This window comes from Colius striatus, chromosome 1, assembly GCF_028858725.1.
Source record: "Colius striatus isolate bColStr4 chromosome 1, bColStr4.1.hap1, whole genome shotgun sequence".
Classification (NCBI taxonomy): Eukaryota; Metazoa; Chordata; class Aves; order Coliiformes; family Coliidae; genus Colius; species Colius striatus.
The window spans coordinates 159,823,088-159,850,068 of record NC_084759.1 but is presented as its reverse complement, the minus strand read 5'-3'; the positions used below and the strand labels follow the sequence as shown (position 1 = coordinate 159,850,068).

Here is a 26,981-nt window from a genome sequence, read left to right as displayed (position 1 = left end):
CTTCGGTTTCAGCAGCAGCTCTAATACTCTGCCATGCTTCCTCATTTATGTGCCTTAGGTATTTGGTTTTGGATGCTACTCCAGCTCCAACTTCTTCAGAGTTCAAATGCTTGAGCCATCCTTACAGCTTTCTTGCACCACCTGTAGCTGGAAATTTATGGTTGGTGTCACCTTTTTCAGTAGCTCTGTTCTTCATTTCCCGCTGCAGCTTCGTATGGTTTCTTTCAGTGTTGTATCAAATGGGACCAGTGTCTGCTTCACGAAATTGTGTGTAAGAACACCATGTGAGACTAAGGGTGGTAGTAGCAGTTTTGCTGGTCTGTGTAAGAAGAGTGGATGCTGACACTTGTTGCGCTGAAAGTGATTCGTGGTGTTGCGGATGGAACACCTGTGTGACTGGCATGAGGCTGGGCTTTGGTATCATGCAAGACCCGCTTGAGGATGAAATGAATGAGATGATAGCCAAGTTAGATTTAGGACATAAATTAAGCATGTGGAAACAGTTCCAATTGCTTTTTGCTAAGTTATTTCCATAAAAGCAATGGCAACATCTTGAACTTGCTTAGCCTTTTCACAAGTGCCAGCTCCATCTCTATCAATACAGGACCGACAGAAATTTGATGCCTGACTACTCTTTGTGATGAGCTTGTATCAGCAGCCCTATTCACCAAATTGGCTTATCAAAGTTTGCTTCTGTTATTCTTCAACACCGTTGTCTTGATATATTTTTATATAGGTCTAATTTAAACTCCATGTAAATGTCTTCAGTGTTTTCAATTATCCCAAGATGGTATCATGGATTTTCAGCTGATCTACGTCTCCACGGATCTTTCAGTACAGCAGAACTTCATTTTTGAGGAGCACAAAGGCAGTACCTGTCAGACTATAAAGAGGAGAACATCAGATTCCTGTAGAAGACGGGCAGGAAGCTTTCATAGGTGTTTTAACCCGTGGAGTTACTACCCCATAAGTAAAGAATTGTTGGACGTTAGAAGAAAAACAATAGAATAGGCAACTGGAAGCAATCTCTAAAAATACATTTCTTTTTAGGAGTCTTAAAACAAGATACCAAAATCTCAACTATTTTGTTTTATTTAACTGGAGATACTGCCTGTAAGGCTATCCCAATAGATCACATTCTACTTTTCAATTGGTTAGTGTCTAGCCGCAGCAATCTTCTGATACAAATCTTAGAATTAACCTGTCTTCCTATTTCTGTTCTGACTTTCTGACAGGCCTGTCTGGATCCTGTTGTGCCTTAGCTTGTGCTTTAGCTTTTTTACTAAACTTTTCTCACACTTAGTTTTCTGGTATGTCTACAGATAGCAGTTAGTCCTTTCTTAGTGCCTTTTTTTTTTTATGGACTTGAAGTCTTAAAGCCACATCTCCTAAAACAGGTTTTCTCTTCCTCTGATCATCATGGTAGCTTTTTCATCTTCAGCTTGATGGCCATATTCTTTGAATTTGGGTGACGGCTGTGGTTGCTTTAGATGGAATCTCACTGTGTTGTGTGTGTAAAAGGTTATTAATACTTCTCTAGCAATACTGTGATAAGGACCTGTCTTTGTCATGACTGTAAACCTATTATGTAGTCATCTTGTGATTAGTGGTAGTATCCAAGACTCTTAACTTGTTTCCGCCTTGTGAACTCCCAGCTTGTACCAGAAATTATTAGTGTCTGGTGTATTAGATTCACAGTGTGTTCTTAACTAAACGTGATCCATCTTCTGCAACTTCAGCACGAGACCTGCTGTTGATATCAAGACTTCTGGACAGAGTCTCTAATTTTGGAGACATACAGATTTCTGTAACAGCTCTTTCTGCTCGTCACCAATGAAAATTGGAACAGTCACTAAAACACTTAGTATCTCTGTTGTTAATCACCATCTAGCAAAATCTACTTGGCTTCTTGGTCAGTGTCCTATCCATATGGCACTTCTTAAGCTACCTTTAGTAGCTTTGAAGTCTATGTTCACCTGAGTTTTATGGAGAGTGAAGTAAATTGTCTATTGAAAAAGTCTGTGGTAACAAAGGATGGTTTTGGTAAAACCATATTGTATTTCTGTTCATTTTCTGTGGACTTCTTTGGTTTTTAATTTGAAACCTAGGTGAGCTCTAGAATACTGCTGATGCAAAATTCAGTCTGTTGCTCCCTGCAAACAGTTTGAGATACAAACGCTGAACTACTCTCCATGAACAGCATCTTGTCCAATTAGACTTACCACCAGTCTCTACTGACAGACTTAAAGTTGTTGAGTCAGTTTTCTTGAGTGTTATAGGCTGGAAACTAGACTTGCCTGCAGTCTTGCAACCTGTCAAAAGTCTTCTGCTTCATCTTGAGAGCTGATATTGCAGTTGAAAGCTGGTGCTTAAGGTGGCTGATGGTTGCCCAGATGCACTGCTGCAGAAATCCTCCTTTCCTCTTTCTCTGCATCTTCAAGTGACTTCATGTATGCCATTTTAGTGCTATAATCCCATTACAGTTTAGATTTTATACCCTTCGTGTTGTGATATGGTATGACAGATATATAGATAGATAGATCTAGAGGAAGCCCAAATAGACCAGATGGTCAGTAGCTTTGGAATATTTTTGAGTGCTTGAGATCACTTTTTAGATCTCTTATTAAAGTGTTGTCTCTTTTGGTCTCAGTGCTGTCATTTGCACTGAGGGGAGAGCAAGATGGCTGGATATAAGCTGAAGTGCTGGCTCTTTCTGTTGTTCTTAATGGAAGTGAAGCAGTAATTGCAGACACTGTCTGCCCCTTGAACAACAAAGATGGAAATATGAAGCAGGAGAAATCCTATGAAAAATGAAACGAGGCTATGTGGGCATGAAATGCGTGGGGGCTGCAGGCTTTTTGCTTTGAACAAGCAAGAAGCTGTTAGGTGTGTGCAAAAAAACTGATGGCATTCAGCCGGCTGGGATGGGCTGGTGGATTATGTATGAGGAAATGCAAAGTCTCTCTTGAGCAACTAGATGTGGATGGCAGCTTTAGGATAAGCCTGCAGGAGAACATCTCTTTCTGTACTGCGAGGACTCGCTACTTCCACAGGTTGGAATTGCTTAGGCATTAAGTGTTCTTTCTGCAAACAAGTTTCACACAAAATGCTGCTATCTTAAGGTCTGGGCAGAGGATAGGCAAAGAAATTCTCAAAGTAGAAGATGAGGCAAGCCTTTAAAGCAGCAAAAGCAAATAGCAATAAACATTTTTTTTCCTAGCCATTTAGATAACTGAAACAATTTTAAAAGCTAATTTAATTTTTCTTCCATCAGCTACACGTTGTACAAAGAAATAAGTTACTTTTAAATACCTTGAATATAAAACATGAGTGCATTCTAGTATTTTGGCATCTGTAGCACTGCTTTATGTAATTGAATATGGCATTGAAAGCCCGACTTTAGTGTTCAGATAGTAGTTGCTAGTAGCAGGTCTAAAAAAAAAAATATAGTTTTATCTGCAAAGAAAAATTTGCAGCTTTTCAATTTTTAATGTTGCTATTTTTGTTGTTCAGCTTTGTACATGTGATGAAGATAGATGGGAAGGATTTTGTTACTACTGAGACAGCAGTGAGGATAACTGTATTATCACACACTTAGGAAAATATAGAATTAATTTTTTGTCCTGTAGCATGGCATGACAACTATTACCTTGTGTAGAAGGAGCCTTCATTTTTATCTCCATTTTGGTCTGATTTTGAGATTTTTATTTATTGGGCTGTGGAATGTCAAGATTTAGGAAACCTTTGTTTACCTTGTTCTGGTGGTTACCATTCCATTGTTTTACAGAGTAGTAACGCTCTCTGGTTTCCTACAGCTGTTGCTTCATATTAGCGATAGTTTTATTAAAGAATAATAAAAAGTTAAGCATTATTTTTATTTGCTATGATCTAAACTATGTGAAAACCAGAAATGTGCTATAAAACCTATCTATAAAACCAGGGCCCAGAATTGTCACCGACTACACTGGCAAAATAGGGCATTGCAGGAATTGTAACTAAGTTTGTGCAACAATGAAAGATCTTCTGTATTTGACTGAATTTGTCATTTGATTTCTTTATCCTTCAGTGTAAGGTCTCAGGTGTAAATACACAGATGTGTGTTTTAAAAATCTAACTTGGAGCATGACCATGGCACCATATTTAAGGCTGCACACTCTCCAAAACAATATTTGGACTGATACAGATTAGCTGTCTTGCTCTGTGTTTGCCTAATAGAATGCAGACATATCTTAAAGTACCAGAGAATTTCAATATGCACTGTAGATTTCACTTGTTCTATCTAATGTCCTTGTCCTGCTATGATAAGGAAGAATAATTGACATAGAATTATTGCTGCCTTATTGTTTCCCCAGCATTTTCTTGATCTTTGAACGTCTGTGTGGTGTAGAAAGGGGTATAGCTCAAAAAAGCAAGATTTACAAACAGCTTCCAAAATGGCTTTTTTTTATATATCTACAAAGACAGTGTCAGCTTATGATGTATATTTCTGCAGGCTTGCATAGGGTTCTGCAGTGGCTTAAGCTTGTGTTAAGGTTAAGAAAAATAACTGAATGTTAGGTTGCTGTGGTAGGATTTCTACCAGGTAACCAACTTACAAACTAAATGTGCCCTATTATCCCTACTTCCACAGAAAAGCAGCTTTCTGCAGGCCTTGGATATGCACCTTGCTTTTGTGTTAGGATCTTTTTTGACAAACTGCAGTTGTTTGCTAGTGGTGGAACCCTGCAAGTTCAGAAAAGCTGTAGGAATTCAGCTGTCCACCATGGCAGGAAGCTTCATTTCGTCACTTGTGCTTCTTCAGATACCAAAATCAGTCAACTATCAGCTGTTTGGGTTTTTTTTACTGCAAAACCTCCACTATTTTTTTTTTTCCCCCCAGTACCTATGGTATTGCTTGTCTGTGCCATACAAATGTTTAATGGTGTGCATGATTGCTCAAAATGGGCTGAGGCAAGAAGGAAACGTGGTTGTACCTGTGCAACAGCAGGCTAAGGCGTCCTGCAACAAAACATGCTTTGTGTTTTGCCCTGTTTAGAAGATTCTGTCTTTTTGAACTAGTGATATTTGTGTTTAGATACTTGAAAATTTCTATTATAGTTTACATGTACCATCCTAAGCTTACTTTGAGGATTTAAACTAGTGGCTACTTCTGTTTGAATTGCCCCAGTTAACTCAATGGTGTTGAAGACTTCTAAGTTTCCGGTTTCTGTGAAATAGCAGAGTGACAGGCTGCTTCAGAAATACATACAAACCCTAGGTAGAAAGATATATGCATATATATCTTTACCTAGGATTTGTAGACATTTTTTCTTAAGTATCTTTTGTAGATATGTGAGTTCATGGACCACGGGCTTCTGTATTTTTTCCAGTCTTTTTTTGTAGAACGCTTGAAAAGCTTATTTTAATTCAGTGGCTTTCTGATTGGTGCTGCTAAAGCACTTCAGTGGAATAAGTCCATTAAATATTTTAAAACCAATTTTGTCTTCAAAGATATATAGGGCTTTTTTTTATAAAGTATCTCAAAGACAAAAAAAAAAGTGTTACTTGTCAAGAAGTAACCTTGCCATGTCTTTATGTGCAGCTGAACAGTTCTCAAAGACTTGGAGCTCTTGTTTCTGACGAGTATTTGGAAGCTGATCCCTTAGTCAAACAGGTTATGTTGCTGAGTAACCAGTAAAGCCCAGTTCTGCTTAAGATTAGCCCATGGTTTCAAGTTAAAAAGAAACAGACAGCAATACAAGATTTTTAGCTCTTCCCCTACTACCTTATCTGTCTTCTCCCTTGGTCTGTATTGGCAAACATAAGGGAAGAAGGTCATACTGTAAAGTGGATTGTGGAACTGACATAGCCTGGGAAGTAAAACTTCTTTTATAGATACTAGGGGGAGGTTTCTTGTTTGTTTGCAGGGGCTTTTGCAGCCAGGAATCTTTTTACCATATTGGCTGGGTGCAAGATCCACAATGTTCGTCACACTGCGAGACCTGCCACGTCTGATTCTGTGGAGCATGCAAAAGCTTAGGGGGAGATCTAATGTTACAGGTGACTTGAGTGCTTGTTGACGTGAGGAAATGTGTTCTGACGTGCCATAGTAGTGTACTGCTGTCTGTTCCTGATATGAACACTTTAGACAAAGAACAAAACAAAGTACTTTAAATAGCCAGAGGAAAGTACTCAAAATCTGCATCACTATAATGACGTTAGCCAAATATGTGAATTTCTTGTGAAATTTAGAGAATAGTGTAGTTTTAATTACAAGTTAAAGCAAAACTTCTGGAAAACACAGAAAAGTTTCTCCCTGAGAAGTTTCTCCCTGTTGCCATACAGCCTTAAAATCAGAAGACCTCAAAGAAAAACTCTTTTGCAGATCTGACCTTGAAGTGTTGTAGAAATATATGCATCTGTTTCCAACATTCATCTTCAGAATGCCAGTAAAGTTGCACTGATTGTCTAAGCATTGTGATGCTGCTTTAGAAAGTGACCTTTACTTCAAGTTGGGAGGATATTTCAGACTGTATTTAATATATTGTATGGACAGAAGCTAGGTTTCTGGGTTGCTTTCAGGATGCTGTGCTCAAGTTAATGAGCATTAGGATTAATGTACTGCTAGTTATGCCATTTCTCTGCTGCTCTGCCAGTTTCTGTTCATTGAGACTGAATCTTTTTAACCTCTGTCATAGTTGGGGACTGCTTTTCAGTCTATTGTCTGTAAAGTACTTTGTTAGAGGCTCTTGAATTGGCCTGATCTGAAGTTGGGTAGCTGCAGTCATGCCTTTCGGCCCTGGTTTGTGGGGCTCCAACCCTCTTACAGCTGTGTACTGAGAGCACCGTTGAGTGTGTGCAGGATGACAACTGAGCTTTAATAGTACAAGCTAGTTTTCAGCCCAATCAGCTTCCTGAACTCATTGTGCCAGTGTCAGGGGGAAAGTAAAGATGTTGCAGCCTTGACTTCAATTAGCTTTTAAAATGCTATCAAGTCATATCCCAAGGGTTTGGGTTTTTTACTGCTGTACAGTAACTTTGTGCACATTACATCTCCAGCTTAAAAAAAGCAATTTTGAAAATTATTGCACTAAGGAATGAGGATTATAAAGCATGAGGAATACAAAGCAATCACTCTACTGAGAATATTTTCAGGAAGGCAAAAATATATTTCTTACTAAATGCTACTTTTGTGGCATTCCTATGGCAAGTTGTAAAGCTCTGCGTTTTTTCAACTTTCTGCAATCCAAAATGAGACAATGGCCTTCTAGGATAAGGATATCTCAGTAACCTAGGGGAACTAAGAAATTTGTTTCAGAACTACTGAAATGAGGCAGTAGTTCTTAAAATAGCAAAAACTGTTTGCTAAAGGAAATCTATAACTAAAGTAGCAGGTTGACATGTACTCTCTAATTTGAGATATGTGCTTTTGCCTAAAAATTCATACAGTGAGTCCTGTAAATAAGCTCAAGGGTTTGTAAGGGCTCCTTTTCCTTGGTCATCAATAATGTTTCTGTGTAATAGCATTCAGAGTAGTTTTCCAGTACTTTTTAAGGAAGCTCATGATCTGAAAACAGTTGAAGATTGTAAGTATAAGGGAATAAAAAAATATTTCCCTTCTCATACTCTTGCCTGAGTGTCTGTTTATGGCCATTTTTAAACAAATTGTAGGGCTTGACTGACCCTTTTAGCTGTATTTGGATTAAACCATCTTTGACTCCTTCAGGTGCTTGTAACTCTGGCAGACTAACCATGTGGGCTGCAGTTTACATATTGAGTGTGCTAAGCTGCTAACTTCTGTCAAAGTAGGTCCTGTCTTTTTTTTACTCAGAATAAAGTTGGGGTTTTTTGCTCAATGTTTCTGATGCCTGTGAGAATGAGCTATACACCTGTTCCCTCTAACAGCATTTTGCCACTTTGCTTTGTGCCTGAAGAGGTACTACTTGCTGCTTTCACGATCTTTCCTATACTGTGGCCAGTTTAAAGCTTCTGAAATTGTTCATGTGTACTCACCTTCTGAGAGCTTGGGTTCTAATTCCTTTTGTCTTCCCTACACCTGCTTTCTCTTCTTTATGCAGTGTTTAGTCGTACACCTGAATGATGTGGTGTTCTTTGCAACTTGAGCCATGCTTGCTTAGTGGTCTTTTTGAGGTGAGGAGTCGATTGTCTTCCACTTGAAAGTGATTCCATTTAACTGACAGTTTTACTATTAAAAAGGCAAACTGGCTATCTCCATCAGATAATTCAAACAAAGTTGGACAGAGTGGATTAGTGTGAGTGATGAGAGGGGAGAAAATGGGTTGTACAGTGGGGAGGAAAGGAATGGGTATGATCAGGCTGGGAGAGTTTACAGAGATGTCTTATGACAAATAAGTAATTTCTGTGGAACTGGAATGGTACCTTTTTAACTGTAGGCTAGTGAGTTTCAACCTTAACCTTGCTTTTTTCACATAAGCTGATTTATTTTAATGTGATTGTTTTTATCTGTAGTGCTTTATGGTTAAGGAAGGATGGAAAGCAATATTTTTAATAACCTCAAGTAACTTTCTACATGTTTGTGTGTGATAGGAAAAAAACACCACATATACATAAAAAGAATACCTTTTGGTTGTAATTTGTATTACTCTGAGCTGTTCCCATTTCATAGTCTTCTGGAATATATGGCTGCTGACTGTTTCACAAGCTGGGGGATTTTTGTTTACTTGAGAACACTAAATAGACCAAAACTTTGGCATCTTTCTCTAGAAATTTTTAGCTGTTTGTCTGCAGGTTTAACATTTATAGTGAGCAAGTCCCATGATGCCAAATGATCTGTAATTACCTTTAGGTTTTTGGTTAACCATATCTTGGTTAAGCATATCGATAGGTGCTTATTACAAGTAGGGCTGCTTAGCACTTTCTTTTCCTCACTGCACTCAGAGGTCATTGCTATTCCTGGCCTTGAAAACAAGGTAAAAACCTTGTTAGTAGGACTTAGAAAAAAATACTACTTCTTCCACTTTCTCAGATGAGTTTTGCAGCTTAACTATCTAAGCAATTTGATGCCATTACTCTGTACTTTAGAAATGTTTAGAACAAGAGTAGTCATCAACAGTAAGGCTTTTTGAGACATGGAATGCTTGCTAGCAAGGGGGTGATCACTGGTGCAAATTCATCCCTTTCTCTGCATTCAGAAAGATGGGATACAGATTTCTCTGCACAGGAACTAGTCTTGAAGTTTTCTTCTGAGCCTAATGAGGTATGATGTAAAATTTGACATGCATAGGCAAAAAATGTAGGTGTGTTAGATTCTGCAGGTATGCTTTTCATCAGGCTCCTGTAATCTGTGTGAACATGAACCTCCTCAGAAGAGACTGGATGTCCAGGTTACTTAGATCCCTAGTCTCCTGGCTTGCTTAGCTTACATTAAGGGAAGATTAATGGATGGCTTTTGGCTGATGATTTTGCACCCCTTTTGGCATGCAAGTGCATTGTCAATCAACTGCAGCTTTTTGGTGTCTTCATTTTCAAGTGATCTTTATATTACATGTCGTTCTGGTACTGTGAGATGTGTCTTCTGGATGCTTACAGATGAAAACACCTAAAGACTACATCTAACACAGAGAATAAAACACTAACACACCAAAACAAAAAATGTGCTTGTGAGTGCAAGACTGCTTGCTGCCATAGCTGAAAGAATCTCAGTGGAGTGCATTTCAGCCCTACCACACAGTCTTGTAATTGTCAGATACCAGCTTTTGTGGAAATTGATTACCACTCAGTACTTTTTTTTTGCTGTCATGATGGGTTCCTCATGCCCTATTGGCTTTTACTGGGTGGAAAAAATTTTGCATCTGAAGGTCTTGGGGATGTGCCTTGGAGTAGTCCCTTGGATTCGGGCAGTAAAAACAGTGGGATCATAGGAGAATAAAGCATCCAGGGGAAGATACTTGAGAAAATGCTTTGGTTCCAGTGTTAGTGGAGGCTTGGATGGTTGACAAATGAACTCCCAGCCCGTAACGCTTGGGAATTTACTGTATATATGGCTATAAAGCCTATCTACCAGAGTTGATGTATTTTAATGTTGATTACTTGCTAGATGTATTTGTTTCTGCTTCTTAAAAGGGTAATTTAAAGGCAATAGATAAACAAAACCAGCTTAATAGACTATTGATCAAGCTAGCAGTAGTCAACTATGTACAAAGGCATAAAATAATTCCTGGCTTTATGTTATGCTGCCTGCAGCAGCAACCTGATTTATCCCTTAGTAGTAATTAAAAATTTTGCTTAGCCTTAACTAAACAATGAATGCTGATTAAAACCGTTCAACCAAGCTGGGAATGATTTAATGTAACATAATCATCCTTTTGTTCATCGTTGTTGCTGGCTTCCACGTGACTGCAGTGAGTGCTAGTTTCATCAGCAGAAAATAATGTGTAATGCTTGTGTTTGGGACCCCACAAGTGAATTCCTAACGTGATTTTTACAGGTGCTCTTTAAGCATTGTCTAAATGGTGGTTCTTGGCAGTGATACAGATGCTCTACCTAATGTGTTCAAAAACTTTTTCTAAAACTGCATTTAGTAGAGCTGTGGAACCTTTTGGAATCTTTTGTTTTACTATTGAAGGATCCTAGGAAACTAAAACCTTTAGCTGTAAAGATCAAGTTGAGAGGCATTTGTGTCTAACATTGTTGCCTTTGCTGACTGTTTCTGAGTTTTTTGGATAGCTGAATAAAATGAGGTGACAAAAAATGAGAATGTTTACATCAAGTGCTAAAAGATTCTGTATTAAATGAGGTCTCTGCTGTGTTCCTTATTTAGCAGAGTCCTTCAAAGTAGGAAAAATTTTGACTGCAAATAAACATTACAACAACAAAATATCAGAAAATATCTAGGTGAAACCTCAGTGTGCATGCACATTGTTGCATTTGCAAAGTATGTAGTTGTGTTAATTACACTCTTCAGTTTCTGTAGGTGAACCTACACCATGTTTCCATGAGTGCCCAAATGGATGTTGTATAAGAGACAGGCATTTCCTAGTTGCCATCATCAGGGAACTATGCTTCTACTTAATCCATTAACAGGAGATGAGTTTAAGGACTGTAAAGTTAGTTGGTGAGGACTGGTCTGTCAATTCAGTCACCTGGCACCAGTCAATACTTTAGTAACAGGAACCTCAGTTTAAAGGTTAGTCTCTTAATTGCTTTTAAAGATTTGATGCTGTCCCTTTGCTCTCCACAGTTGTCCTTTGACTTTGGGGTAGGGCTTATGTACGTGTTGCCATGTACGAAGCATGTTACTACACAGGTCACTGTCTTTAGTCATTGAGACAAGTCTGAAATAGAAGTTAAACTGTTTATTTCCATAAGGTCTTATTTTCATCAACTTCTACTGTGAATTATTCCAAATATGAGGCTTCCTTGGTTGCTGGACAGGTGGCTAAAATCTTCTCAGCTCTGAATATTGTGAAAGACAGGTCTCATAGACAGTGGAGTTTAAATTGGTGTAGAACAAAATTAAAAGTATCATGCAAAAAAAAAGTTAATAAATTTAGAAATAATTTGAAAGTTAATGTATTGCAGTTTTTCCTCTTAAGAGAAATGTTAGAAAAAACCAAATTGAAGAAGGGCCGCTGAGTTAATCTCCTTAAATTTAGTTATGTCATGTTGCAAGTTTTATGCTAACTTAAAACTTCAGTAACTGAAAAGAAGCTTGTCTCAGACTAAAAATTAGAAATACTTTCAGAAGCTCAATTTTTAGTCAAAAGATGCCATTCCAGAAGTATTAAGCTTGTGTGATGAAGTTAGTTTTCACACTTAAATGTATATATGACCCTAAGACTTAGCATTGGAGAATATTGTTCTTAGATTTTTGTTGTAGATCTTAGTTCCTGTGCACATTGTATTGTGTATTTTTCATATTGTGCCTAAGCATCTGCTGAAAGTGTTTGTGCAAGGAGATTACAATGATATTGTCTTTAGTTATGTTAAAAAGACTGAATGTTAATAACTCCACCTTTTTTTTTTACTGCTTCCAGCTCCTGGTTGCCTATTCCATTTTATTTCTAATGTCCTGATCTATCTGGCTAGATGAATAAGTGCACTGCTGAAAAAGGAGGTAATACTAAGATTATTAACTTGTGAGCTGTCTTTAACAGTCATTTGCAATTATTTCTAGGTGCTGTTGGTAAGCAGTAGCCGATACCCAGATCAGTGGATTGTACCAGGTGGAGGAATGGAACCAGAAGAGGAGCCAGGGGGAGCAGCTGTCAGGGAGGTGTATGAAGAGGTAACAAAACCAAAATAATCCAGATTTTTTTCTGCTGCTGCTATTTTGAGATGGGGATAAATAAAAAAAGAGGAAACTCTGCCTTTTTTATCCAGGATTAGACTGAGACTTCCATGGTTGTGAAATTCAAGGCATTGCAGTTCTGTATGCTAGAACTGGGGTACAGTGTGGCAAGGTGAACTAAAATACTTGCTTCCAGTACACTTTTACTTCATAGCTGAATTTCTGTCTGCCTTTATAAACGCTTAATGGAAGTGAAGAGGTGAGTTTATGCCAAATGACGCATTATAGTAGTGTAGCATTTCTATGTTTGCGCAGAAAATGTTTAACTCGCAGCTCTTCTAGAACAGACTGAAGGTGAACTAACCATTAATGTGTAGCTACCTAAGAAAGGAAATTAAATAGACCTTTGAGGAGATTGCAAACTAAATGGATTAGAAACAGATGTATCTGAGCAATTGAGAATTCAACTATAAAAAGGCCTTGTTACATATCTTTAAGGCTTTTTATCTATAAAGCATGCATCATAGGTATAGTCTGCCTTCCTGCCTCTGTTCCTACCCCTAGGCAAAACAGAGCTTTAGGTCTTGATGAATTAATGCAATTTTCTACTCTGGTATGGTACTTAAATTTCAAAGTTCTGGGTTTTAACATTCTATTTATTTTTCCTAGGCAAACTGTTAAAAATGTTTACTTGAATGTCTAGCAGCCAGGACTGGAAGCCAAATCTTTAAGTAAAATTAGAGTCATTTGATTTAGCTAGAAATTATGCGGGGCCTAAATGACCACAGATAAACTATGAAGTCTTTGTCATACTTAAATAGAAGGTACAAGGTTTTGCAGAAAGTGGATGCATCCTGGCAAGTGAGTGAACTACAGGACCACTGTCTCAGCGTTCTTGTGAACGCTGATACTTTTAATTGCTGATCTGACTTAAGGCACAGTCTGAGATGAAGGCTAGGAATATCTCATCTCATGTCAAGCTAGAGCTGACTGAGCTGTAGTCATGTGTTTTGTTTTTTTCTCATTGGTGGTAAAGAATGGACCATCTTGAACCTGTCTGCAAGTTAGTACGTCAAAGTTGCTGTGGGGATTTGACCACGTATTGCAAGCTACAGGAGTAGTGTAGCTTCTCAGCTTGCTGAGAACGCAATGCTACAGGCAAAATTAGCTGACATTGTAGCAAAGTAGCATAGCAGTGAGGATTGTGACCCAGGGGCTGATAACTAGTTTTCTACTACCCATGATTGTGCCCTGAGAATATTCTGAGGAATGTTTCCAGGTTCTGACTTTGCTGGAGCTCTGCTTGCAAATCTCTGCAGCAGTGCAGCGCATGGGCCATGAGTGTTGGAGAAGGTTAAGCTTCAACAGCTGAGGAATGAGTAAAAAATTGTATTGGATGATACATCACATAGTAGAAACTGCTCATACAGTAAAAATTTCTCTGTTAACGTAAAAGCCCATTTGTAAGTGCACATACTGCCCAGACACTGAACTTTTACCAAAGTGTTACTTCTGATTTTCTCCTTTGGACGTACTTTCACATCAGCAGGCAAAAAGAATCCCCACAAAACAGCAAATCAGAAAGTGAAAATAGGAATAGTTGCTGTTATGTTGTGAGGCAGTACTTCATAGCTTGTTTTGTTCTCTCCCTTGCTTCTTTCTCAGGGCACTTTCTCGTACATCATGTTGGTTCTGGTCAAGAATTGCAATAGTCAGCAACCCTAGGCTTGTCTTGCATTCTGAGGAAAGAGCTCAGCCTCCATCACTGATACACAAAGCTATCTTTTCATCACATTTTGTTCAAGTGCTAGCACACAAAGTGGATCTTAAAACTAGCTACGTGTAAACATGTGGTTAGGCAAATGCTTTGATTACCTTTCAATATACTGTATGTTAAGTTGTTCTGTAGCTGTTTAGAATATATGTGATATCAAAATCTCAGTAAGAGGTTTCTTAATGGAAAAGCTGCATGTTATAAATGACTTGAAATGCCAACCTCATCAGTGTTTAATATCATGAGCGCAACTGTTTCTAAAGGCAGAGAATCCAGCAAATACAAAGCTCTTGTGCTAGCATAGGGGCATTTTACTCATAAGTTAAACCAATTTTTATCCATTTCAATTACAGTGACTATGCTTTTTTCCCCCCACGTGTTCTGGAGCAAGACACAAACTTGTCATGTTCAGTTCTGACCTTTGTTTGCAAACACATGAAGATATTTTTTTTTACCAAAGGCTTGGGACCTTAATAAGCAAAAATAATTTGGTGACACTTATTCTACAGCTTCAGAGTTTCCAGGGTTTGATAGTTTCTGTAGCTGATAAGTGTTAAAAGCCTGTACCTTAAAGTTAGGTATTTTTAAGCTACAGGCTGAATCTTATGTGCTGCCACAAGAATGCAAAGTGCCATTTTTAAAGAAAAGCCAGAGTGGTATTCCGGGCTTTGACTTGAGCTGTGGAAATTCATACTAACCTTTCTAGAGATGGATGCCCTTTCTATTTTTATACTAAGGTCAATGTCACCTGGCAAGTTGGTTACAGCACAGTGAAGTGAACTGTTAAGAGTTTTGTGAATGAATAAACTCCAAAAAAGGCACACTGGGGCACTGGTTTGAAACATGTTTCTTCAGGATGGGGTCATGCATAAATCAAGCATTGGTTTCAATTAGTTTATTAAATGGAGTCATTGATAGTGGGAATTACAGTGGCATTTCTTTATGGCAGGAGTGCTAATAGGTGACAATAAGATAGGTTGAGGGCTCTAAATATCCCTCCCTCTTCCACCAACTGTAATGTATTTAAAGTTTAAAACCCAAGCAACTTTTGACCCAAGCAACCCATTTGACTTGACTTGGTAGTCAAATCCACGTGCACTGCAGTTGTTCTGTACTCTGCCTGTGGGCATGACTCCAGATTTTCTTTTTTTAATCCTTAAGTCCTCTTTGTGATTTGGGTTTTTTACCTCTCCTAAAGGTTTAGTATGTTTCATTTAAGGTTGTCTGCCATTTCATAGGTTACAGTAATGAAGACAACCTTCCAAGCTCCTTAGGTACATAAGTTTTTACAAACCTGAAAGGGGAATACCAAAATGAAGTTAAAGCATAAGGCTATCTCAGAAAGGTATTAAATCTCTTCTAAATGAAGAGCTACAAAGTTAATGAATATGGAGATTAGTCTTTAATTGGGTAGTATGAAAGATGGAAATAAGAGTGTGAGTTGTTTTCCATGTGTGGTGTCAAAAATCTTGAAATAATAATGGTGGTAATCTGATGACATCCAGCCTCCTAAATGGAAGGAGTATGCTCCCACTTCCTTTTCTTCTTCCATCTCACAAAACAAAGACTCTTGCTTTGTTTCTATTCAGTAGTATATTAAAATGTCTACCAAAAAACATGTGCCTCCTCACAGACCTATGTGAATACAGCTTCTGAGAAGAGGCTAATCCTAAAGGTTAATCTGCTGCAACAGAAAATGAAAATGCAGTAATATTATCTAAGATCTACTGCAGGAAACAGAGGAATCTGTTCCAGTGAGCATTTAATATTTAAAAGACGATAGGGTGTGTCAGACCTAAGACTAGGTAGATACTTCAAAAAATAAAGTACCATTTCAGCTAAAAGTTTGTGGCAGGTATAGTAGAATCATTTGGGTTTCATAAGGGCATGCTAGATTAGTCTTGGACTGTGCCTTCAAGAGCATAGCCATTAAAGTACTATCCAACAGATCCTATAGAAGTAACTCTTGAATCTTTCAGATTTTAAGCAGCTTTCTGCCCTGGTAGACTCTTAGCCTAAAAATTAAACTGCAGTGTGACTCTTGCTCCACCTACAGGAGACAAAAGGCAAGTCTGACTTGCATGTCTGAGACTGCAGTACATATAGAGCCGCCAACAGTGAATGCCTTCCAAGCCAGAAAAATTCTGGGATAAAATGGACAGTTTTCCCTCTTGTGGTTGGATTTGGACTAATACTAAAGCAGATGCATAAATTCAGATTTGAGGCCTTACCTGCATAATATGTATAGACTTGCTTAGAGAATGTTCGGGAGGAAAGGGGAGGGTGTAGTGCTTAATTCACCAGCTTGTCCATAAATAAAAAATGCTGGGTTTTTCAGGCTTTTCTCACAAAGCTTAGACTGCCTGACATGCTTATGATAGCCTATAGGATTCTGTTTACTTAAAGAACCATATTTTAACAGCCATGATTACATAAAGGCCAAAGGAAGAAAGATATTTTTATTAGAGACAAAATGATTTGAAGTTTAGAACTTAACCACTGTATTGGATTAGAAGCTTACAGCTGGGAAAGTGGGGCTTTCTGGTACAAGCAGAAGTGTTTCTTAGTCTTCTAGCGATTAATTTTGTCACAGAAGAAAATGCATTAAGATAAGAACTTGGAGGAAATATTTCTGTTGGCAAAAGCACTTCAAAAACACCACTGTGAAGTTGATAGCACTGATCTTGTTGAATATGTTACTTTTTGGGGGGGGGGAAGTCATGAGACTCACCTTTTTACACTCTTGAGTATAGATGTTTTCAGGAGACACTAATGTCTGCAGGAACAGTGCTACATTTGGAAGCATCCATCTTTGCCTAGAGAGTAACTAGACATCAGTAACTAATCACTTTTACACAGCAACATCTGGTTGCACAAGTGCTTCATTACAAGCTTGGAGGAATTTTTACATTTAATGGTACAGCGCTTCTAATTTTTTTCACTTGGAATTACTCAGGTAAAAGTATTTGCTTAAACCACTAATTGCTTGGAGGGAAAATAGAGAAGCTGTTAAGTAAATTCTACTTAAGAGTAATACTGATAACCTCACCTTGTGACTATGGGAGTACTGTTGTGAATCCTGATTTAGGATCTTGCCACGTGTTTTAATCACTTAGAGAAACAAAGTCAAAGGCGTTAGCAAAAGTGACTTAACAGAGCTCAATGTCAAGTTTCACTCTATTACTTACTGCATGAAGGAAATGCATAAAGGAAAATTGAATTAGAATGGATTTAGAATGATGTTCAGAGAAACCAGAGATGGAAAAAGGTAAGGGAGACCCTCCTATTGAATGATGAGGTTCAGAACGGACCTCCCCCTCCAAGAGCTGTCTAGGTGCAGATGGATCAAATCTTAATCCCAGATTTGGTCAAAGAGTTTATGTCTAAAAGAATGTGCAAAAGGTTAAGGAAGATTTTCCATAGAGTCAAGGAGTTCAGAATGGACTCAATATCTCAGAGAAGAGTCTAGGTGTGCCTGGATCCAATCTTGGCTCCAGACTTTGTCAGTCCTTTATATCTAAAGGATTACATATGCACACTTAATCCTTTATATATATCACTTGGCTAAAATTCCAGTTTCATCATGCTTATTGTTCATTTCACTTACCAAGTATCTGATATGATCTTTCTGGTGATAGCTCGCTCCAAAGTTTGAACCTTAGGTTTCCCAAAGCAGTCTCTCAGACTTTGGAGTAAATGAAAACCAATAGTGCAGCTGCAGGATCAGCTTGAGCTGGGTCTCTCCAGAGAGGAAGAAAGATGAAGCCAAAGAAAAAAATCCCTAGGCAATTATACCCTTACAGACTATTCAGCAGCCCCTTGCCATGACCATTAGGTCCCACAAGAGTCTGGTGTCTTATTCCTCCTTGGATCCTTTCATCTCCTAGACAGGTTGATATCTTGCCTAGCTGCAGCTGCTGCTGACAACTGTAGCCTCCTTATCTCCTGATTTGAGTTAGCTCTGAAGGCTGTGTTTTGCTTAATTAGGGACACATTCAGTAAATCTCAGTGGAAGTTCACAGCTTGCAGCCTAGGCCTTCAGCAAATCCAGCTGCTCAGGTGAAGCAGCACTAAGCAAACAGCAAACTAAATCACATGTTACAACTCTGAAGTGATTCATCCTAGTTAAAACTTAAGCTAAACAACTAATACTCAGTAGAGATGCTTCTCGATGTTCAAGGGGAGAGGTGCCTGGCTTGCAGTGCAGTTCCCATCTAGGGAGAACTCACATGGGGTTCATACCATGATCTATGGTGGGTAAAGGATCTTATTGCTTTGAGGAGCAACCTTGAGAGGTGTCCCAGCCCAAGGACAGATCCCTGCTGTGCAGCCATGCTGCCTCGCAGGCAGAGCTCAGAGGGTTTGCTCAGGCTGTTGTGTTTATGGGATTAATGTGGTTGGCTTGTAGTGAAATTGCATGCAGTGGGAGAGGTGTGCATGGGATTGCTTGCACCCACAGCTTTCTCTGTACCTTCTGCTCATTGTGCCCTGCTCCTCTGTGGGTCTCCAAGAGGAGTTCTTTGGCCAGCTACAGCTCATGCCTTTACCTCCATTGGAGCCAGTATCAAAGGGAGTGCATAATTTGAAAGAACTTCCCTGTGAAAGCTGTTCAGTACTGGTCATGGTGTTTGTGCATGTGTTGGATACCAGTTAACTGTCAAAGATTCCCAGGTAGCAGTTCAGAGAATCCCTCCTGCATCTATTAGTGGTGAGTTTCTTTGTCCTTCTTCAAGAAACTGTTGTCATGTAAATAAGGCCTTGGCTGGGACTTCTTAAAGAGCTACAAAATCTTAAAAGGTGCTTTGGTTTGGGCTGAGGTGTGCAGGAGTCATTTTATTTTTTCCCTCCCTCTGGTGGAGCACAGTCCCTTTAGAGCAGTTCCTTAGTACTTGGAAAAGCTTTTCTTAATGTTTGAGAAACCTACAGTCTGTACTGGGCTCTCTGTTTGCTTATTAAGCTGTATCTTTAAGGATATTAAACAGTCTTGTTCTTTGCTGCAACTTTAGGGAAGAAATTAAGAAATTATAAAACTTGTGCTGCACACTTGGATACCTGAAGTACTGAAAAAACACTTAATGCCACAGATTTGGGTTGTTACTTTTGCTGGAATAGGATGATAAGAAATTGTGGTTTTTTAGTTGTTCAGTTTGTCACAAATAAAAAAATCTTCAAGTATCTAGTAATTCCTAGAGAGGGCTGCATGAGGAGAAGGGCAAAAATTAAGGACAGAAACTTAATCTATCCTTTCTTAGGTTGTGTTTCTCTTTTTTTTAAAAGATACTGTCATGTTGAGGGAATGATTGATCAGTAGAACTTGAACATTTCTTCAATGTGTGTTTTGTTTAGGCTAATAAATGCTTTTTCATTACCCAGTGTAAAGCCACAAGGAGTCTTTAATGCCTGTTATGGCATAGCTGACCCTTTCAGACTAAAAGAAGGGTCTGTCACTACTTTAATATGTTGCCTAATCACTCTTCAGCAGATCAATCCACTTATGAATTTCAGCTTCTTGAGCTCTTATGTCTTTCCCTCATCACAGCAGACGAGAAGAATGTTGTATATAGTTTATTAACTTTAGGTTTCGCTCTTGCTCTAGATAAGCAAAAGGCTTGTTGATTTACACAGGCTGTGATCAGATTCCCTTCATCAAAACTGCTTAATAAATAACAGTAGCCATCTGCTTTCTTAAAGACAGACAAGGAAAACATACACTAGTAAGATCTTGGTTAGACGTATTGCTAAAGCCTGCCTAGTTTTTTATCAGTTACTCATCAAAATGTAGTTAAGGTCCATGTGGTGTTTTTTTTATGTAAAGACTTAAGTAACTTTCTCTGGTTAAAGCTAGAAACAAAGACTGAAGGCTAGAAAATGTCACCTTAGTGCTAAGAAGCTTCTATTTTAAGTATCTATTATAAAACAGGATTAAAAAAGATCGTAAATATGGCTTTGTCTATGAGTAGGCTACATTTGCTTTGTCTCAGGCATATGGACTGGGGTTTGTTTAGAGTAAATGTATGATCTTAAACTACTTCTGTTGAAAGCCATTATATATTACTTTGGGAAAAATAAACTGTAGAGTCTTAGCAGAATATAACAACTGCCTTAACTATATTCATCAAAATTACTAAGCACAGGCTGACGCACATAGTTGTTTTAATAAGTTGGAGTAAAACTCTCAACTGAAAGCCTTTTGTAATGTTACTAACTAGAAAAAGAACTTAAAACTGTAGAGAATTGGGGATATAAATTTGGTATTAAGCTTGCATGCCCAAAGCTACACTTGTCCATGAAAACTAGCATATATAAAGTCACTGTGCTGCAAGATCCACCCAGGAACCTACAGTTTTGTTGTATTTCGAAGACTTCGACTTAAGTTTCTATGTAAAACAGCAATGGAGTTTTAATGGCTCTTCTCTAGATTTATTATTATACTACTTTATTTCTTGTCCTGTCTACTTCCCTGGATAATTTCAGTGTTGGTTCTTTTAATTACAAAGCGCACGTGAACACTTTCCTGTTTGTTTTATAGGCTGGAGTAAAGGGAAAACTTGGCAGGCTGCTTGGGATATTTGAGGTGAGCTATTTCTTTTACCTTTTAGAAACAACAGAGTATTTTGTGAGAGCTGATCAACAACATCAGGCTTGAAGGTCTTGAGTAATACCTGCCTATAATTTTGCAGTGCTACTGGAAATGCTACGTTAGACAGATGATTTCCTTCAGTTGTTTACATGATGTGTGAACTTTCAAATAAAATTTCAAAGTACTTGGAACTTTCCAGGAAAGACTAAATTAGTACTTGCACAACATCTAAAACTAAAAAAAGCCCACACCAAAAAAACCCCCAAAACCCAACACTGACAGAACTAGGATTTCTGAAATATCACACACACCTTTTTGAGGGGCGTCATTTTGACTTTTCCACTGAATAGATTTTGCTGAAGTAACTTGTCAACTTTCACACACCTAAATTGATAGGTCAGTGTATAAGTATCTCATTATGGCTTTAATTCCCTAAAAAAGCTAAGGCTTTGCATAACAGATAAAGCTGACCTTTGGGAATGCTACATAGTTCAAAACTTGTGTTTTGTAGTGTAAACATCAGACTGTGAACTGCTGATGGCACAAAGGTGCGCTCTAGGTGTGACTCTAGTATCATTGCTGCCCACTTCAAGTTGCAGGCAGCAGGAGACTCAAGAAGTGTAGGTGGTAATCTTCGTGTTGTGCTGTGTCTCTTAGTCCAGTGGTTAAGTATGAATCAGAGGCAGTGTATTCCTGATGTTATTTCTTATGTGAAACGTTACTAGTATGAGCAGTTGATACAGTGCTAAAGGTGTTCCCATTATGAAGTGAGGAAACCATGACAAAATTAGACAAGTTGCTGTTTGTAGTTAGTAGCACTCGCCCTTTTTCTGACTTGAGTTTGAGTACACCTGGATGGTTCTACACATTAAAAACTTAACTGTGTTTTGACTCTGCTGGTTAGTCTACAGAAGTATTCTGTATTTCCCAGCTCGGACCAAAAGACAACAGGATATATATCATCTCATTGCCTTAAAACAGGGGCTGCAAGGGATGATTCTTTTGCTAATTAATGTGTATGTTCCTGTGAAGCCATCTACACACCATCTAGACCAAAGGAGATTTAAAATCTGAGTCGAGTGCCACTTTTCTAGGTTGCTTACAATTTAAATCAAGGCCTTAAAAGTTTCACAACATGCCCCACAAACACTTGTCAGTACCGCTGAGGTGGGCACACGTTGCAACCTCTGGGTGGAACTAAGAGAAGACTGAAATGATACTGCTGCTGTGTCCCTATGTTCTAGAACTACAGCCAGAAAGGATATATGTTGTAGATGTATTTACTCCATTTAATAGTGATGTTGACAAAACTATCTGAGTGGTTTTATTTCCCAGTAAAGCAGGACAGTTTAAAACTTACGTTCAGCTTGTAGTGGAACAGAGTTAAGTAGCAACAGTTGTCAGAAGGATAAAAACCATCTGTAAGGGGAGCTAGGGCATAAGATCTCTTGGTTCTTAATATAGTTGTAATAGTAGATGGCTGTGGGTTTTCTAGGAGCTCAGCCCTTTTCCAAGGGTCTGGTGAGGGGGTAGCACCGTTAACTGTGTGTTGCCAGCCTGCTGTGGAGCTCGCAGGAAGGAGCATGCACACAGGCCTTGTGTGGGCTGGCTGTGGCATAGCAGCCCTGCCTGCAGCAGGCCTCTCTCAGGCTCTCGTTTCACCTGCCTCACTTCAGAAGCCTGGGGTGCTTTCTAAATAGGTGGATGGTGCTGCAAATAGGGCAAACCTGTGGAGTGAACAGATGGCAATGGTTTTTGGATTTGTCATGGTTGCAAACATGGGCTATTTGATTTGTCTCACCCAGTGAAACTAAATTTATAGCCAGCATTACACAGATGATCTGGCCATGTCATGTGGAGGTTCCACCTTGCAAAGGCTTTTTTTTAATCACCTTTCAGCTAAGAACATGAGTTGTGGAAACACTTTTAGCAAATGCACTCTGTGGTACCTTACAACATAGCCTAAAAGGTAACTCCTGGGCAGTACTTAGTGGACAACTGCTAGTATTACACTTGGATGGCCAACAACACAGTTTGATCCCAACTCCACCATCTTCAAATTTACTTGGGTTGGGTTTTGGAGTTGTTTTTTTAGCCTAGTAAAATAGACTAACTTTTGTTTCAACATAAAACTTGAATTTGCCCATCCTTTTGGGCCTACTTGGTACAGATGTTTTAGAGAAAAGCCAGGTTTTGGCTGGCAAGTCACCTTCAGAGGTAAGTAACTTCTAATCTTATAGTTGTGGTAAGTCTGTAAGTTTATGTTTTTGCTGAGAATTAAAATGTCTGCTTCTACTATTCAAGCAGAACCAGGATCGGAAGCATAGGACATACGTTTATGTTCTTACTGTGACGGAAATACTGGAAGACTGGGAGGATTCAGTTAATATAGGTAAACCCATTCTCTGTCTTCGTGTGCTACAATTCAAATGTATTAAGCAAACATTTTCTGAAGCAATTCATGTAATTCTGAGGGGAACACTAATTCTGTTCTATAAACTGAAATGGCTGGAAACTGTGATGTTGTTCTACACTTTTTTTTACACATACAACTAGCATTGCTTCCAACATACTGTTATATTTCCTATGTTATATTAATTGGGACACTCTTAAGTGGTTATGATGTAGTAACCTTCAATATTAGTTGCTGGTACAGCTCTTAATGTTTTTTAAAGGCCCAATAATATCCTGATTGGCTATTTTGGCCTTAAAAAGTAGAATGTTTTGCTCTCTGATGCTCCAGGGTGTTTTCAAAAGTCTTTGGGGGAGAAAAAAATAATTGTAAAATTTTGATGAGGTTCTTCTTCCCAATTACCCTGGGAAGGTGGTGGGGGGAATCATTACTATTTACCTCCACCTTAGCACTATCACTACTGAAAAATTAAGCTGACTTGAAGAGAGTTCTATTTTATATATATGTCTGTCATACAGGTACCACAGTCATGCAGTTAAACTAACATCTTTTCTGATGTTACATGCATCTTCCACTTTAAATATCATTGTATGTAAACACTACCTTGGTTTGTCTTTAAGTTAAAAAAAACTAGCAAGCTTAGCTTTTTCAGCCTATTTGTCCAGCTGCAATCTTAGTTAAGAACTGGTATTTAAAAAATGACATTCTACTGTGATGGGTTATGCTTTGCCCTTTTCAGGTGGTGGTGTTTTAGGGAGTGTTAACATTCATCAGCTTGACACTATTAATCTGTCAGCAAATCACAGAATCACAGAATGGTAGGGGTTGGAAGGGACCTCTAAATCATCTAGTCCACCCCCCTGCAGAAGCAGGGTCACCTAGATCAGGTTGCACAGGAACATGTCCAGGCGGGTCTTGAAGACCTCCAAGGAAGGAGACTCCACAACCCCTCTGGGCAGCCTGTGCCAGGGCTCCGTCACTCTCACGGTGAAATAGTTTTTTCTTATGTTTAAGTGGAACTTTTTGTGTTCCAGCTTCATCCCATTACCCCTTGTCCTGTTGCTAGCTACTACAGAAAAAAGGGATGTCCCAGCCTCCTGACACCCACCCTTTAGATATTTATAAATGTTAGTAAGATCTCCCCTCAGTCTCCTCCAGGCTAAACAGCCTTAGTTCCCACAGCTTTTCCTCGTATGAAAGATGTTCCATACATGTAGCTGTAAGGGTAGTTTCAAACCTGGGATCAGCTTTTCAGGTGGAGAGAAAAATGGTTTGTTTCTGATACTACCAAGCTGTGGGGAAATGCACCATCTTAATTGCATGTCAGGTTCCTTGTACTGCAGCACTGATCAGTCATCCATTACTAATGAGGATCAATATTGACAGGGGTGGGATTGTTTGGGGGTTGATTTTTTTTCTTGCACCTAGAAGTGGACAGGTCTTGTGAGGACAGTTTGATCTGTTCCTGCTTAGAGAGGAGCATCCAGCAACAGGGCTGCAGCCGCCAGTGAGTGGATAATCAGCCCTGGTGGGGCCACACACCTTGGTCTGAAACAAGCAGTTTAGAGATGTCTTATTGGTGTTCAAGTATAGTACCTGTGGCACTGAAAGCAAATGAAAAATACAACTCTAACAATACTTGACTTTAACAATACTTGACCTTATCTGTATTTTCAGAGGCCTCTAATTTTAAAAGGATTTACTTGTAGAAGGTAGTCTTAAATCTGTCTTACCTAAGATAAGCCTTGGAACATATCTGAATGTGCAGCTGGTATGTGGGATATTGGTTTTTTAAAACCTTGGGGCTAACCTGAGTAACTCCATGCATGGATGTGTTTTGAGTATGGAGTGCTGCTTGCTAAATCAGACCAAGCCATTCTTCCTTATGTTCATTCTTCAGGTTGGTTTTCTGCTAGGCATGACAATGTTAGGAAGGCAGTATTAAGTCATTTCAATGATACCCTTTCCTGCCAGGACTAGATGTGATATTTTTTTTGGAGCATACAGACAGTTATATGAGCTTCTGCTCAGTGTCTGGTTCAAGAGTTGCCTGAAAGGCTTTATTATGAACTGTATTCTCAATAAGCTTGAGTGAATCTCGTGTTCATAGTTTCTTTCAAGACCTTTTTGGTGTTTTTAGCCTGACAAGTTGAACTTCTGAAGTAAAAAAAAAAAGGTGTGAAAAAGTGAATGATCAGATGGCAACAAATGGTGCTGTGACAAGTCTGTAACTCTGCTTTTCTTTGTGGATTATATTTATTCAGGAAGGAAAAGAGAATGGTTTAAAGTAGAAGATGCAATCAAGGTCCTTCAGTGTCACAAGCCTGTTCATGCAGAGTACTTGGAAAAACTGAAACTGAGCTGTTCACCCACTAATGGAAACTCTGTGGTTCCCCCTCTTCCAGATAATAACTCCTTATATGTCACTTCTGCACAGACTTCTGGCTTGCCCTCTACTGTGAGATAAACATTTGGATTACCTTTTTATTCCTGTCATCACAAGGGGAGACATCTGTGATCACATGTAGGCATCTGTATAACCGTCAGTTCTAAGTGAAATATGTGAATGTGTCATAATGTCAAATTTATTTGAACATGGTTTTTTTTTCCTTTTTAACAATGTAAAATAGTATTTCAGCAAACCAAAGCCATATGGATTTTTTTTTAATATGCCTTAATAGGCCATTTTTAAAAAAGAAGATACTTGAGTATATAACCTTCCATATCTGCTAAAGTAAAATATGCATCTCAGTGGTGTTCAGCTTACTTAAGGCTTGTCAGTTTTAATCAGTAGTTCTGCAGGAGTACTTGCTTAGAAAAAAGCTTGAGCAAATAGTCTTCTACTAAACTATTTGGTATCCACAGAGGAAGTGCCGAGCTCTTAAGATGGCAGTGTTTGGGTAGGTGGGTGTGTGTAGGGCAGAGATGCCAAGTGTGGCTTCAGTAAAGCACTGAACCACATGCAACCCATGAAGTGAAAAGGACACTGAACACTGCTTGCCTTGGTTATCCAAAAGGTTGCCTTGCCCTATGCAATCTTCATGTCATGTACAACTAGAGCAAGAACAGTAACTGTGTCTTGCAACTACCAAACTCTCCACTATACCTTTGTTCTGCCACTTGGTCAGCTGATGAACTGTCAGAAAACTTAAATGAAATGCATTGCAGACCCCTCCTCCCCAAATTTTTGCCTTCTACCACTTTGATACACGTTTTTGTTCACAGTGAAATTACACTGCAGGTTCCAAAAACTTGTTCTCCTCAATGAGAAGCATCTTAAGTAGTATTCCTACAGTCTGCTGCAATTGTATAAAGTTTAGGGGAAAGTGAGATTTACCCAAGGGGCACCCTTATGTTACAGGGGTCTCTACTAGCAAGCAGATGTTGAGGTGTCTTGCCCAGCAGGAGCTAGTAGTGATCCCTCCTGGGCCTGGAGACAAGAGGCTGGATACTTACACTAGTGGAAAAATAAAACTCCTTTGTCTTATTCCAAAGGTGTGCTGAAAGCCCCAACTTTAAGTCAGTTCTTAAATACTTCAGTTCTACTGATTTAACATCAATTGCTTTGGCTTCTTCAATGAAAAGCTGGCCTCTTGACAAAAACTTAGTTGTAATAAATGAGGTTCAGCTGCCAACTTCTCTCTGTTCTTAATTATTTTCTCCTCTCTTTCAGCCAAAAAGATGAAAACTAAATCCACTGTTGGTCTTAACATTTTTACCATAGGATAACTCTGTGTGTATGTGTGTTTGTGTGTATGGTTTCTTCTACAAGAACACAACCAAATTCATATGAACATCCTAGTTCTGAATTTTGTCTAGGATTTGAACCCAACTGTACCTCCTCTATAGCCAGCTAAAACAGAGGTTGAGGTAGAATTGTTACCTCACATGTGAAGTTTATTCTGGGTAAAGCTCCTTCTCTTACACAGCATTTGAACCTTTGTAAATAGTCCAACCAGTAAAT

At 38.8% G+C, this 26,981-nt stretch overlaps 1 protein-coding gene across 3 annotated transcripts in view; it reads left to right on the top strand.

Moving 5' to 3' along the window:
* The window catches only part of NUDT4 (nudix hydrolase 4), a 28,192-nt gene extending 1,540 nt beyond the window's left edge, over positions 1–26,652 (top strand). Inside the window, exons 2-5 of one of the 3 annotated variants that reach the window (XM_062015664.1) lie at positions 12,137–12,247; positions 20,554–20,598; positions 22,909–22,996; positions 25,282–26,652. In XM_062015664.1, coding sequence (XP_061871648.1) covers positions 12,137–12,247; positions 20,554–20,598; positions 22,909–22,996; positions 25,282–25,484 — 447 coding nt within the window. In that variant the 3' untranslated portion in view covers positions 25,485–26,652. The remainder of the gene's footprint in view (positions 1–12,136; positions 12,248–20,553; positions 20,599–22,908; positions 22,997–25,281) is intronic. The other 2 variants (XM_062015671.1, XM_062015677.1) reach the window with 2 other exon arrangements.
* Positions 26,653–26,981: the final 329 nt, after the last annotated feature.